The sequence below is a fragment of the Mustelus asterias genome, chromosome 8 (genome assembly GCF_964213995.1).
Source record: "Mustelus asterias chromosome 8, sMusAst1.hap1.1, whole genome shotgun sequence".
In the NCBI taxonomy this organism is placed as follows: Eukaryota; Metazoa; Chordata; class Chondrichthyes; order Carcharhiniformes; family Triakidae; genus Mustelus; species Mustelus asterias.
This window is the reverse complement of record NC_135808.1, coordinates 128,815,031-128,831,105: the sequence shown is the minus strand read 5'-3', so window position 1 is coordinate 128,831,105 and position 16,075 is coordinate 128,815,031. Positions and strand designations below refer to the sequence as shown.

The following is a 16,075-nucleotide window of genomic DNA, read 5'->3' as shown; positions in this document are numbered from 1 at the left end:
TTGCTGGCTGGCCAGCATTTATTGCCCATCCCTAGTTGCCCTTGAGAAGGTGGTGGTGAGCTGCCTTCTTGAATCGCTGCAGTCCATGTGCTGTGGGTTGACCCAGCGACTGTGAAGGAACGGCGATATATTTCCAAGTCAGGATGGTGAGTGGCTTGGAGGGGAACTTGCAGGTGGTGGTGTGCCCATGTATCTGCTGCCCTTGTCCTTCTAGATGGAAGTGGTTGTGGGTTTGGAAGGTACTGTCTAAGGATCTTTGGTGAATTGCTGCAGTGCATCTTGTAGATAGTACACACTGCTGCTACTGAGCATCGGTGGTGGAGGAAGTTAATGTTTGTAGATATGGTGCCAATCAAGCAGGCTGCTTTGTCCTGGATGGTGTCAAGCTTCTTGAGTGTTGTTGGAGCTGCACCCATCCAGGCAAGTGGGGAGTATTCCATCACACTCCTGACTTGTGCCTTATAGATGGTGGATAGGCTCTGGGGAGTCAGGAGGTGAGTTATTCCCCGTAGTATTCCTAGCTGTCGCTGGCTAGGCCAACATCTATTGCCCATCCCTAATTGCCCTTGAGAAGGGGGTGGTGAGCTGCCTCCTTGAATCGCTGAAGTAAATGCACCCACAGTGTTGTTAGGGAGGAAGTTCCAGGATTTTGACCTAGTGGCAGTGAAGAAACGGTGATATATTTCCAAGGCAGGAGGGCGAGTGGCTTGTAGAGGAACCTCCAGGTGGTGGTTTCCCCCAGTGTCTGCTGCTCTTGTTCTTCTAAATGGTAGGAGATGTGCATTTGGAAGGTGCTGTCTAAAAACCTTGGTGAGTTTCTCCAGGGCATCTTGTAGATGGTACACTGCTGCCACTGTTCGTCAGCGGTGGAGGGACTGAATGTTTGTGAAAGGGATGCCAATCAAGCAGGCTACTTTGACCTGGATGGCATTGAGCTCCTTGAGTGTTATTGGAGTGGCACTCATCCAGGCAAGTGGAGAGTATTCCACCACACTGCTGACTTGTGCCTTGTAGATGGTGGACAGGCTTTGGGGAGTCAAAGCCCCAAAGTTACTCGCCACAAGATTCCCAGCCTGGCCTGCTCTTGTCTAGTCCAGTTCAGTTTCTGGTCAATGGTAACCCAAGGACATTGATAGTGGGGAATTCAGTGATGGCAATGCCATTGAATGTATATTGAATAGAATATGTCGCACTCATTCCTCCCCCTATTTGATTGTCTCTCCACCTTTGCCTTTACTCCCTCTTTATTTTACTCATTATCTTTTCACTGCATCTATTTTTCTCATCCTAATTTGCCCTGTATGTCTATCCCTCTGCCTTGTGCTTTGTGCTGCTTGTCTAGATCTCTGTCACTTCATCTTTCTTGCTGTTCCTCTCTCCTTATCTTTCTCTTTTTCTATATTGTTCCCTCTTTCTCCATCTCATCAGCCCATTGGGTGAACTTTACGGACCCCCATTGGCATATTTGAAGGCAGGGGGGCTTGTGAAGTAAAACAGGTGTCCTGCCCGCTGCCTTCCTGCCCACCCGAACATGTCTGCAATATAATAAAGCCACTGAAGAGCTTCTTCCCATCCCAACTCCCTCATCACAATTTGATATGTGGCAGGGAAAGTGGAAAGGAAAGAAACCTTCTGCGTAGGCTGCTGACGGGTTGGAAGTGGGGGGGGGGGGTGGTTCATCTTTTTTGGGGGGGTTTCTGTACCCATCAGAAAAATCTCCCCCACCCACTCAAAATCATAACCCCCCCTCCCTCGCCCTTGCGTCCTTCCCCACCCCTGGACTCTAAAACTCGACACCCCACCCTCCCCCCATCCCTCGCTTATATCTGTGAGGCAGACCTGACCAGAATCCCTGACTCACCTGAAGACCAGGATCCTTCATCATCTTCATGGACTACCTGCTGTCCCAGCAGGTCACCACTCCTCGATTGTGGGGCTGCTGGGACTACAGAGCTGCTGGCCAATCAGATTGGGTGACAGCTGTCTGGGGCGACACTTCCTCCTCCATGGGGGCTGAGGTCCCACTCGAATCCAGTTGAGGCTGCTCCCAGCGTTTTATGACTGCGGCGAAGCCAGGTTTCTGGTCCTTGTTGTACTGATGGATCTTGAAAAGGTTGGAACAGGTAATCTGTACCTGCCCCCCCCCCCCCCCCCCCCCCCCCCCCGCCCACCTCCCGGCCCATAACGTGCGGAATTTGCACCTTCTCCCCGTGTCTGCGTGGGTTTCTTCCGATTGTTTCATAGAATCCGGACAGTGCAGAAGGAGGCCATTTGGCCCATCAAGCCTGCACTGACTACAAAGAACAAAGAAAGAACAAAGAAAATTACAGCACAGGAACAGGCCCTTCCGCCCTCCAAGCCTGCAGCGACCATGCTCCCCGACTGAACTGAAACCCCCTACTCTTCTCCTCTATTCTCATCCTATTCATGTATTTGTCCAGACGCCCCTTAAAAGTCACCAACATATCTGCTTCCACTCCCTCCCCCGGCAGCGAGTTCCAGGCACCCACTACCCTCAATGTAAAAAACTTGCCTCATACATCTCCTTTAAACCTTGCCTCTCGCACCTTAAACCTATGCTGTCTAGTAATTGACTCTTCCACCCTGGAAAAAAGCTCCTGACTATCCACTCTGTCCATGCCCCTCATAACCTTAGAAACATAGAAAAACTACAGCACAAACAGGCCCTTTGGCCCACAAGTTGTGCCGAACACATCCCTACCTTCTCGAGCTACCTATAACCCTCCATCCTATTACGCTCCATGTACTCATCCAGGAGTCTCTTAAAAGACCATATTGAGTTCGCCTCCACCACCACTGACGGCAGCCGATTCCACTCGCCCACCACCCTCTGTGTGAAAAATTTACCCCTAACATCTCCCCTGTACCTACACCCCAGCACCCTAAACCTGTGTCCTCTCGTAGCAGACATTTCCCCCCTGGGAAAAAGCCTCTGAGAGTCCACCCGATCTATGCCTCTCAACATCTTATACACCTCTATTAGGTCTCCTCTCATCCTTCGTCTCTCCAAGGAGAAAAGACCGAGCTCCCTCAGCCTATCCTCATAAGGCATGCCACTCAATCCAGGCAACATCCTTGTAAATCTCCTCTGCACCCTTTCAATCTTTTCCACCTCCTTCCTATAGTGAGGCGACCAGAACTGAGCACAGTACTCCAAGTGGGGTCTGACGAGGGTCTTATATAGCTGCATCATTATCCCCGGACTCCTAAACTCAATCCCTCGATTGATAAATCTTGTAGACTTCTATCAGGTCGCCCCTCAACCTCCGTTGTTCTAGTGAGAACAAACCAAGTTTCTCCAACCTCTCTTCATAGCTAATGCCCTCCATACCAGGCAACATCCTGGTAAATCTTTACAATCCTATCCAGGCCCTATTCCTGTAAACCCACATATTTACCCTGCTAATCCCCCTGACACCAGGGTCAATTTAGCATGGCCAATCAACCTAACCCACACATCTCTGGAGTGTGGGAGGAAACCAGAGCACCCGGAGGAAACCCACGCAGACACGGGGAAAATGTGCAGTCTCCACACAGACAGTGACCTGAGGCCGGAATCAAACCCAGGTCCCTGGCACTGTGAGGCAGTCAGTGCCACTCCCGGGTGCTCCGGTTTCCTCCCACAGCCCGAAAGACGTGCTGGTTAGGTGCCATGCTAAATTCTCCCTCAGTGTACCCGAACAGGCACCAGAGTGTGGAGACATGGGGATTTTCACAGTAACTTCAGTGCAGTGTTAACGCAAGCCTACTTGTGACCCTAATAAATAAATTTAAAACTTTAACTTAAAAGAATTCAGCTTCATGTCTCTAGGTTTCCCACTCTGTCTGCCTCTCTTTCTCTCCCTCTGTCAGTCTTACTCCTTGTCTATCTCTCTGCGCCCGCAGTCTCTGGCCAGAATTTTCTGGCCCCATGGTGGTAGGACCATTGATGTTCCGCAGAGCAGGACGATCCCAGCGGTGGGCGGAACTGGAAAACCCCGCCCACTGTTTCTCTCTGTTTCTCTTTCCCAATCCCACTCCCCTGATTCCTGTTTTCCGTTTCTCAGAGACTGCCCGATTGGCCTTACAATTTCTATTCTTAATTTACAGGTTAACCTGCTGGCGTTTGGAGTTATTATTTACAAAGTATTCCGACACACTTCCATGTTGAAACCAGAAGTGAGCTGCTATGAAAATATTCGGTACGTCTGAAACCAGTAATCATTCAATTAAATTCTAAGTTTTAGAATCAAATGTTGCTGACCAATCACACTTTAAAGATTGTCTTATTCTTAACAAACTGCTTCCCCTGCCATTCGACCACCATTTCTTTTATTTGCATAATGAAATATTACATTACCCAACTTCCCATACTCTTTTTATCAATGTGGCAGGTGTAACGTTCGAGCAGCCAATTAACACCACAAATATTGTGTTTCTGTAGTGCCATTGGGCTTGGTTACATGAAGGGACAATGGATAGAGTCAGTTGATAGCGGCACGGTGGCACAGTGGTTAGCACTGCTGCCTCACAGTGCCAGGGAGCCAGGTTCCATTCCAGCCTTGGGTCACTGTCTGTGCGGAATCTGCACGTTCTCCCCATGTCTTCGGGCTTTCCTCCGGGCGATCCAGTTTCGTCCTACAATCCGAAAGATGTGCTGGTTAGGTGCATTGGCTGTGCTAAATTCTCCCTTAGTGTACCCGAACAGGCACCGGAGCGTGGCAACTAGGGGATTTTCACAGTAACTTCACCGCAGTGTTAATGTAAGCCTACTTGTGACACTAATAAATAAACTTTAAAAAAACTTTTTAAAACTTGATAGGTTAAGGATAGGAGGTCTTGAGGTGCAGTGGGCAGTGTCCCACCCCTGGGCCGGAAGCTCCAGGATTGAGTGCTCCCCTGGGACAAGATGACCACGGAATGTGTGTTCATAACATGGCCGAATAGGCTAATTGTCAACCTGCAATTCCTTCCAGTAGCAGGCAGTAAGCAGGTGGGAACGCTACCTGGTCAGTGAGAACTGTGCAGTTCTGATTAGTGCTGGCCTGGGCTAAGGGCAATGGAAAGTATGAATCCAGAGATTCAAAGTGATTTGCAAAAGAAGCAAATGTCATGTGAGAAAAAACCTTTTCACACAGCGAGTGGTTGGGGTCTGGAACGCACTGCCTGGAAGTGTGTTGGAGGCAGGTTCAACCGAGGCATTCAGGAGGGCGTAGGATGATTACTTTAAAAGGAACAATGTTCAGGGATACGGGGAAAGGGCAGGGGAATGGCACTAAGTGATAATGCTCATTTGGAGAGACAGTGCAGACACGATGGACTGAATGGCCTCTTGCTATACCGTAATAACTTTGTGACTCAATGATCCTGTGGTGAATGAACATGCGTGTAACACATATCCCCATTGCGGGATCCACAGACTGCTGCGTTCAGGGGAAGGATTTAATTTTCAGGCACATACCTCCATCGCTATCACCATGACATCGCGACCCTCCATCATGGTGAACACCTGAGCCAAACGAAGGACAGAGGACTTTCCCCAATGAGTCTTTACCTCAACCCAACAGCCACCATTGCTGACATTCATCCAGATGATGGCATCTCAAAAAGCTGCTCAAAATTCATATCTATGGATGACGAATCCAGTAAGATAATGAGTTTGCTACTGTTCCCTATTAGAAGAAAAGTTTCAAAGTTTATTTATTAGTATCACAAGTAGGCTTACATTAACACTGTAATGAAGTTACTGTGAAAATCCCCTATTCGCCACACTCCGGTGCCTGTTCGGGTACACTGAGGGACAATTTAGCTTGGCCAAAACACCTAACCTAGCACATCTTTCGGACTGTGGGAGGAAACCCCCGCAGACACGGGGAGAACGTGCAGACTCCGCACAGACAGCGTCCCAAGCCTGGAATTGAACCCGGGTCCCTGGCACTGTGAGGCAGCAGTGCTCACCACTGTGCCACCGTGCTGCCCCTGAATGGAATCCCATCCATTCCAGATAGGAATAAACTTGTAGTTCTGTTCCCAAAACTTTCTCATCCAAATTTAAGTTGTGATGAATCATACATTTCTACGGTGGAACTCATGTATTTTTTCTTAATTCTCGCTGCAAAAGTAATGACAATTCCTCAGATGTCCAAGAATAGAAAGAGGTTATGTCTGAAAATGCAACACCAGCAACAGCTGCAGGAGAGGCCGCTGTTCTCAAATTACTCCTTCGTGCTAAATAAGATGCACCCAGCAATCAGCTGGCCACCAGAAGTAACAAGTGAGGACAAAGCTCCACAAACCTGTGAACATCTGAAAGCTTATTAATCCCCTGTGATGAATGGCCCCTGTTCCAAAAGTGACAACAATATAATTCAGCTTAGCCCATCTCCTCAGAACGCGGGCTGCGAGAGAAGGGAATGAACTCGGGTCCAACTAGTTTTCCTGTTTGGAGATTGCGCCTCACTTTTGCTTGAAGCTGCCACGGTATCGCAGTTATTTTCTCTCTCGCCTCGCTGAGATTCACTTTCATAAGCATTGGGGAGCTCTGCTCCTGTGTAGCATGATGTGGAGTTGCCGATGTTGGGCTGGGATAGGCACAGTAAGTAGTCTCACAACACCAGGTTAAAGTCCAACAGGTTTATTTGGTAGCACAACCTTTCGAAGCACTGCCCCTTCATCAGGTGAGTGCAGGATTTGTTTCACAAACAGGGCAGATATAGACACAAACTCAATTACAAGATAATGATTGGAATGTGAGTCTTAACAGGTAATCTAGTCTTTACAAGTGCAGACAATGTGAATGGAGAGAGGGTTAAACACAGGTTAAAGAGGTGTGCTGTCCGCGTCAGTCTGCGCGCTGGAGGAATAAGTTCTCACAGAGGTCAGAATGGACAAGGGAGCCTCAGTAACACAGCAGATAGCATGGCCCAAGTTGCAGGTGTTTAGTTGGCAGGAAGGATACTCCAGTAGCAAGCAATTAAAAAAAGCAACTTCACAAAATAAATCCGAGTAATGGTTGATTAAAGAAACTTCATTACACCACCAGCTGGGGCGACATGGTGGCACAGTGGTTAGCACTGCTGCCTCACAGCGCCAGGGACCCGGGTTCGATTCCCAGCTTAGGTCACTGTCTGTGCGGAGTCTGCACATTCTCCCCGTGTCTGCGGGGGTTTCCTCCCACAGTCTGCTCCCCAGACCACACATTGCCCCGGCGATGATCTCCCCACCCTCCCCCCCCATCGCAATGGCCCCACCTCCCCTCCATCCCATCGCACTGGCAATGGCCCCCCCTCATCTCCACCCCATCGTCTTGGTGATGACCCCATCAAACCGGCGATGTCCCCCGCCCCCCCACCCCATCCCACCCCACTGCTCAGACCACCCATTTCCACCCACGTTGTCCAATTGTTGCGCTCTCTGTTTATCTTGGTGGCACAGTGGTTAGCACTGCTGCCTCACAGTGCCAGGGACCCGGGTTCAATTCCCAGCTTAGGTCACTGTCTGTGCGGAGTCTGCATGTTCTCCCCGTGTCTGTGTGGGATTCCTCCGGCTGCCCTGGTTTCCTCCCACAGTCCGAAAGACGTGCTGGTTAGGGTGCATTGGCCACGCTAAATTCTCCCTCAGTGTACCCAAACAGGTGCTGGAGTGTGGCAACTGGGGGATTTTCACAGTAACTTCATTGCAGTGTTAATGTAGAACCTACTTGTAACTAACAAATAAATAGACTTTACCTGGGCCACACAAGCTCCCCACAATCTGCATCTGTTTTCTATTTATACCGGGTCAACTGGTCAGCTGACCATCACAGCATGTTGCTATTGGCCATATTGTAACAGTAGATGATAGGACGGGACTGGTGAGGGAGGTAGATCAGAAACTAATTGGTCCATTCGCTGCTGCCCCGCCACCTTAGCTCAGCGAATCAGCCGTCCAGTGACCAATTAGTGGCCACCTGGCAGGATAATGGCCAATGAGGGGTGCAGCGTGTGTGGGAGGTAGGTGAGGTTCCACACCCATTCAGGTCCAGGACGTCATGGATCAGAGGGTTAATGCCACAGGAAGTCAGTCGCAGCTACAAACCTAAACAGCCTCTTCTCTCAGAAGCTGCCTTTATCTTTTATTGAAGGCTCCAAATACAGTGACTGTAAAAACTGTGGCTACCAGAGCCAGTCAGAGGCTGGGAATTCCATAGAGAGCAACTCACCACCTGACTCCCCAGCCTGTCTTACAGGGCAAAAGTCAGGAGTGTGAAGGAATACTCTCTGTTTTTGCTCCTGGTATCTGTAATGTATGTTGGGGCCTAACCCCTTTAAGGGCATGGGTAGGCTGATCTGGGGTGTGGAGTTGGGAACCACCCAGAGCGGGCAGTCAACGTTTGGAGTGTGGAGTGAGTAAATTGAATAAAGAGCAGTGTTCCCTGACGCCTGGCTGTGGGGTAGTTCTTGAGGAGACAGTTCAGTATGCAGAGATTTAACAATAGCTTTCAAGATCGATCAGTGTCCAAGTAGATTCAGGAGGTGAATAAGATCGCAACTGTTTTTCATTGCTGTCTCAGTCAAACCAATGAGAAAACACAGATCCTGTGATCTCACAATATACTGGCTTGCAAAATACAACAAACCAAACAAAACATATAGCTCTTCACTTACACTGCACTTCCAACACTCGCTTGACACCATCCACTATTGATATCCGTCCACTGACATCCTTAGGTCGCTGATTCAATTCCAGCTCGAAGGAAGGCCAATATCCAGTTGGGCGGCACAGTGGTGCAATGGTTAGCACTGCTGCTTCACAGCACCAGTGACCCTGGTTCGAAAACTGGCTTGGGTCACTGCCTGTGTGGAGCTTGCACGTTCTCCCCGTGTCTGCATGGGTTTCTTCCGAGTGCTTCGGTTTCCTCCCACAGTCCAATAATAGAATCATAGAATCCTACAGTGCAGAAGGAGGCCATTCAGCCCATCGAGTCTGCACTGATCACAATCCCACCCGGGCCCTATCCACATAACCCCAGGTATTTACCCTGGCTAGTCCCCCTGTAAGAAGTTTAACAACACCAGGTTAAAGTCCAACAGGTTTATTTGGTAGCAAAAGCCACACAAGCTTTCGGAGCTGCAAGCGCCTTCTTCAGGTGAGTGGGAATTCTTCACACAGAATTCCCACTCACCTGAAGAAGGGGCTTGCAGCTCCGAAAGCTTGTGTGGCTTTTGCTACCAAATAAACCTGTTGGACTTTAACCTGGTGTTGTTAAACTTCTTGCTGTGTTTACCCCAGTCCAACGCCGGCATCTCCACATCATAGCCCCCCTGACACAAAGGAACAATTTAGTATGGCCAATGCACCTAACTCGCACATGTTTGGACTGCGGGAGGAAACCGGAGCACCCGGAGATTTGTGGGTTAGGTTGATTGGCCATGCTAAATTGCCCCTGAGTGTCAGGGTAGATAAGGAGGATTATGGGGATAGGGCCTGGGTGGGATTGTGGTTGGTGCAGACTCGATGGGCCAAATGGCCTCCTTCTGCACTGTCGGGATTCTATGATTCATTCAGGAGAAAGCAGCCCACTTGATTGGTGCCCCATCCACCACCTTAAACATTCACTTCCCCGCCACTGACAAAGCTCTCGATTTCACTCTTGACCGTGGCTGAATCCTCAGCCTGGTGCGAGTCTTAATTGTCCAGCTTTAACGCTGATCTCATTCACAAAATTCCATTGTGTCTTCCAGGTCATGTGCTCGTGGTGCCTTGGCTTTACTGTTCCTCCTCGGAGCGACCTGGACCTTCGGAATTTTACACATTATCAAGGGCTCCATGGTGACAGCGTATCTTTTCACCATCTCAAACACATTCCAAGGGATGTTCATCTTTATATTCCTCTGCGTCTTGTCAAAGAAAGTAAGTGTTACCTCTCAACAAGGCGGTAAACATTTGAAATGTGAGGTGGTGAATCTTTTCCAGGGTACGGGGGGTAGAGATATTTTGCAAATTAAAAGAATGATGAAAGAAATACTGATGCCAAAAACCTCCGGTCGCACCGGTGGCTGGGATTCTCCAGCGCCGCTGCGGTGAATGGAATCATAGAAATCCTGCAGTGCAGAAGGAGGCCTTTTGGCCCATCAAGTCTGCACCGACTCCCTGGCACAGTGTCTTACCCAGGCCCTCTCCCCCACCCTATCCCTGTAACCCCACGCATTTACCCCGCAAATCCTAGTCCAAATCCCAAATCCGAAACTCAAGGTTCCGGTAGATTGAACCAGGGCAGGATTTACTCAGTTATTGGTAGGATGTTGGGGAGAGTTACAGAACAAAGAGATCTAGGGGTACATGTTCATAGCTCCTTGAAAGTGGAGTCACAAGTGGACATAGTGGTGAAGAAGGCATTCGGCATGCTTGGTTTCATTGGTCAGAACATTGAATACAGGAGTTGGGACGTCTTGTTGAAGTTGTACAAGACATTGGTAAGGCCACATTTGGAATACTGTGCACAGTTCTGGCCCTATTATAAAAAGGATATTATTAAACTAGAAAGAGCGCAGAAAAGATTTACTAGGATGCTACCGGGATTTGATGGTTTGAGTTATAAGGAGAGGCTGGACAGACTGGGACTTTTTCCTCTGGAGTGTAGAAGGATGAAGGGTGATCTGAAAGAGGTCTATAAAATAATGAGGGGCACAGATCAGCGAGACAGTCAATTTCTTTTCCCAAAGGTAGGGGAGTCTAAAACTAGAGGGCATAGGTTTAAGGTGAGAGGGGAGAGATATAAAAGTGTCCAGAGGGGTCATTTTTTCACACAGAGGGTGGTGAGTGTCTGGAACAAGCTGCCAGAGGTAGTAGTAGAGGCGGGTACAATTTTGTCTTTTAAAAAGCATTTAGACAGTTACATGGGTAAGATGGGTATAGAAGGATATGGCCCATATGGCAAATGGAATTTAACGCAGACAAGTGTGAGATATTGCACTTTGGAAGGACAAACCAAAGAAGAACGTACAGGGTAAATGGTAGGACTCTGAAGAGTGCAGTGGAACAGAGGGATCTGGGAATACAGGTTCAGAGTTCCCTAAAAGTGACGTCACAAGTGGATAGGGTCGTAAGGAGTGCCTTTGGTACATTGGCCTTTATAAATCGGAGTATCGAGTATAAAAGTAAGTAAAAGACTTACCTGGACAGTCACATGAGCAGCCTGGGAATGGAGGGATACAAACGATTGGTCTAGTTGGACCAAGGAGCGGCACAGGCTTGGAGGGCCGAAGGGCCTGTTTCCTGTGCTGTACTGTTCTTTGTTCTTTGTTGTTCTTTGTTATCGTGCCTGGCGCTGTGAGGCAGCAGTGAGAACCATGCCGCCCTGAAGTAGGGAGAGGGGATGAAGATCAGAAGGAAAGGTTTGGAATAGGATCGCGGGCCGGAGATATTAAATAACAACGATGTCATGGAACAAAAGGCAAAGGGAACGGCTAATCGTTATAGTGAAGCAACGACATGGATCGGAAAGCTTTAGGGGGATATGGGCCAAATGCAGGAAAATGGGGTTAGCTGAGATGGGCATTTTGGTCGGCATGGACCAGTTTGGGCCGAAGGGCCTGTCTCTGTGCCGTAGATTCTATGATTCTATGACAGGGTGAGTGCGAGTGGCAGAATGCTGTGCAGCTCTGCCCAAAAGCACAAACAGGAGAAACAACATAATGACTGGCAAGTGACCAAAGACAGCAGGATCAGAATGGAGGGCAGAGTTCAGGGCCTGAAATTGTTGAACTCAATGTTAAATCTGGAAGGCTGTAATGTGCTTTTACAAGCGAATACATTGCAGCCCTGTTAGCAATGTATACAGTCATTCTGAGTCGCTTCTGTCTGCTATATTCGCAACAGTGCTACTTCACTTCACACTTTTCCTGTTCAGTTACTTAAAGCCATTAAATTCTTTGCACAAGGGCACTTAGGTGCTGGAGGCAAGTATTACCATTACAAGGATGAAGGCTGGTATGTAGCTTGCTCCTTGCTTAGTTTGGGAATGAAATGTTCCCACACGGACAGGTAAGGTGCAGAACCTCACTTGTTACGACTTCTGGGTATGTCAAAGCCCAAGCTCATTCTCAGACTCACAACACGATTGGCAATTCTAACGCATGCATAACTTGTGTGGGACTTCACTGAAACATTACAGCAAGCCGAGGCCAGACACATCAGCGTGAGAGAAAGGTGATGAATTGAAATAGCAAGTGATCAGAAGCTTGGGGTCCCACTCGCGGAATGAGCGGTGATGTCCCGCAAGACGGTCACCCAATCTGGTTTGGTCTCCCCAATGTAATTACATTCTTATTTGTGAAATAACTCCTCGGAGGCTGGCATCCCTTCCACCGGATTCCCTTTATTTACAAACTCTATTCCAACCCAAGAGTGCTTCAGGTACACAGTCGGAATCAGGAGTGCCGCTGGACCTGACACTCCCATCTTTATATATAGATCAGGCTCCCTGATTGGGTAGGCAATTATGACCTCAATCAGGGAGCTTATACTCCAAGAGGCCAACCTCATGGGCTTCGTTGAAGTCATTATAATTTGCAGAATATGCATGTGTTAGAATTTCCGTACGTGTTGTGAATCTGAGAATGAGCTTAGGCTTTGGCAGACCCAGATGTAGCAACAAGTGAAGTTCTTACCTCTCCGTGTGGGGACATTTCATTCCCAAACTAAGCAAGGAGCAAGCTACATACCAGCCTTTGTCCTTGTAATGGTAATACTTGCCTCCAGCACCTAAGTGCCCTTGTGCAAAGAATTTAATGGCTTTAAGTAACTGAACAAGTAAAGTGTGAAGTGAAGAAGCACCGTTGCGAATATAGCAGACAGAAGCGACTCAGAATGAATATCTACATTGCTAACAGGGCTGTAATGCATTCGCCTTCAAGTCCATCAGCTAGTTATCCCCTTCATCACCGATATTGACTTTTGGCTTTGGGACTTTGACTCGGACTCCTTGTGCAAACACTTCTCATGAAGCTTCCTTTGGAATTTAGTCAGCTGATAGGATCATTAGCTTCCCCAGGCAGGTCTGGGTACTGCCGGAGGCTCAGTGTGAACGCTGATCCATTGCTCCATTGGGAATGGGAATCACTGGACACGACAAACAAGTACCTGGTCTCAAACCCAACCCAACAGCCGCCTGGTTCCAACCTTCCAGAGAAGGAGTGGTCTGCCCTCAACAGATTCAGGACTGGCCACGGCCTCTGCTTGGCCAACCTCTACAGATGGGGCATTAGTGGCAGTTCCCTATGTGCCTTTAGGAGGAAGCAAACTATGGACTACATCACAGAAGAGTGTCCATGCCACAGACTCAGCGGAGGCCTATCCGCATTCAAAACTGGGGAGGTGATGGCCTAGTGGTATCGCTAGACAATGGTCAAGGTTCTTCCAAAAGAATTCTAAGTGCCGAATTCGCATAAACACTGGAGTAAGTCACGCTGTTTTTTTAGCGGGATTTTCAAAATGAATCTCCCACACTCTGCACTGCAGAGTGCCCGAGCATAAAATGTGATAAAAATTAGGGAGCAGGGCCTATCCCCACTGGAGAGGCTGGCAGCATAGCGCTGAGCGGGCCACTGCGCAAGCACCGGTCTGTCAGAGTGGAGATCGGCGCATGCACAGTAGCCCCGCACTGCCGGCCTCCCAATCATTGGCTACCCTCGCAACCCTGCAAAGCTGCCCCTCCGACCCCTCCCAACCCCACTCGCTAGCCTCCCGAATGTCTCCCGATTCCCCACCCCCCCACAGGCAGCCCTGAACACCACCCCTCCACAGTCCTAACCCCCCCTCTTCCCCGCAGCGCCAATCTGCTGATTTCATACCCCTCCCCCACTGTCAGCCCCGACACCCCCCCCCCCCCACCCCCCGCAGTCCTGACCCCTCCGGCCGGCCGAGCCACCCCCACCCTGATGGCCAGCCCTGATCGCTGTCCACCCTCCCTCTGCAACCGCTCCCAGTGCAGAGTGGCAGCGGGATCCTCACCCCCACCGATCTCCCCCACAGGCCCCAACTCCAATAGGCCCCTCCACCTCTGGTCCCACCTCTTGGCACTGCCTGATGCCTAGTGGGCATTGCCAGTTTGCCCCTTGGGCAAGCTGGCAATTTCAGACATTCAATATGCGGTTGACTCTGTGAAATGGCCCAGCAAGCCACTCAGTTCAAGGGCAACAAGGGATGGGCAATAAATGCTAGCCCAGCCAGCAACCCCATGTCCCACGAATAACAAAGAACAAAGAAAATTACAGCATGGGAACAGGTCCTTCGGCCCTCCAAGCCTGCACCGACCATGCTCCCCCACTGAACTAAAACCCCCTATCCTTCTGGGAATCATATCCCTCTATTCCCATCCTATTCATGTATTTGTCAAGACGCCCCTTAAAAGTCACTATCGCATCCTCTTCCACTACCTCCCCCGGCAGCGAGTTCCAGGCACCCACCACCCTCTGTGTAAAAGAGCAAAGAAAAGAATGAAATTCTGCTCATGTCCTGGGGATCGGAGTTCAAATCCTGCCACAGCAGATGGTAGAGTTTGAATTTTAAAAATACATCTGGAATTAAGAATCTACTGATGACCATGAAACCATTGTCGATTGTTGGAAAACCCATCTGGTTCACTAATGTCCTTTAGGGAAGGAAATCTGCCGTCCTTACCTGGCCTGGCCTACGTGTGACTCCAGAGCCACAGCAATGTGGTTGACTCTCAACTGGCTTCTGAAATGGCCTCACAAGGCACTCAGTTCAAGGGCAACTAGGGATGGGCAATAAATGCTGGGCGGCCAGCGATGCCTATGTGCCACAAATGAATAAAAAAAAACACAGCAGGAACTGGGAAAACACTGCTTGGCTTAAGGACTTCGCATTGACTAAATAAATAAATAAATCCTTATCTTGACAGTGCCGTTTGTTCTATCTTAGGTTTCTGTATTCAAGCACAGCGTATTTTTACTTCATTGGCTTGTCTTAAACATCTGTTTATTTCTCCCCACAGGTTAATTGTTGAAGGTTAACCTTGTGGTAATAGTGTGTGGCAAGATCATTTAGGCAGAGAAGGTCGGCACCTAACTAAACAGTAAACAGATTTGTAATCACTTTTCCAGTCATGTTTCAGTCCTCATTACCGTTCTTATTTAGCAGGAATTCCTTGATAGATCTGGACACACATTCATACGTCCTGCTGTTTAAAGTTTATTGATTTGGAGAGGTATGTGTCAACATTAGTTGAGCTTGACAACACTTCTTTGAATACCGCAATGAGGAGATAACCAATTAGGGTGGGCAAAAGGTCTAATCGCCCACACTGGGACAAGGTCAAAGGGCATGAGCGCCTGACACGCTAACTCTCTAATCGATACTTTCAGATGTTTCCACGCTGATCAATATTATCAATTTTCTTCTTCGGTTTTATGCACCATTTACCTCATGTCAACCGAGTCACTTCACACTCCACTTTGATGTTCAGTTCTGGCATTTTAAATATCAAAGTCACTTCATTATGTCATCCGTAGGTGTCTATCAAAGGTGTCCGAGAAATTGGAACACAGATAGAGCCCATTCTGGCTGCTGTATCCCTCCCTGCAGTACATGAAAGGGGAGCTGATGGCCTAGTGGTATTATAGAACATAGAACATAGAACAGTACAGCACAGAACAGGCCCTTTGGCCCACGATGTTGTGCCGAGCTTTATCTGAAACCAAGATCAAGCTATCCCACTCCCTATCATCCTGGTGTGCTCCATGTGCCTATCCAATAACCGCTTAAATGTTCCTAAAGTGTCTGACTCCACTATCACTGCAGGCAGTCCATTCCACACCCCAACCACTCTCTGCGTAAAGAACCTACCTCTGATATCCTTCCTATATCTCCCACCATGAACCCTATAGTTATGCCCCCTTGTAATAGCTCCATCCACCCGAGGAAATAGTCTTTGACTAGTCACTAGACTATTCATCCAGAAACTCAGCTAATGTTCTGGGGACACGGGTTCGAATCCTGCCACGGCACAAAGGACAAAGAAAATTACAGCACAGGAACAGGCCCTTCGGCCCGCCAAGGCTGCACCGACCTT

The 16,075-nt window shown here is 48.8% G+C and overlaps 1 protein-coding gene across 1 annotated transcript in view; it reads left to right on the top strand.

Moving 5' to 3' along the window:
• adgrl4 (adhesion G protein-coupled receptor L4) overlaps positions 1-16,075 on the top strand; it is a 151,931-nt gene that overhangs the window by 127,626 nt on the left and 8,230 nt on the right. The window contains exons 13-14 of the mRNA XM_078218972.1: positions 4,111-4,202; positions 9,723-9,891. Of these exons, the coding sequence (XP_078075098.1) occupies positions 4,111-4,202; positions 9,723-9,891 (261 nt within the window). The remainder of the gene's footprint in view (positions 1-4,110; positions 4,203-9,722; positions 9,892-16,075) is intronic.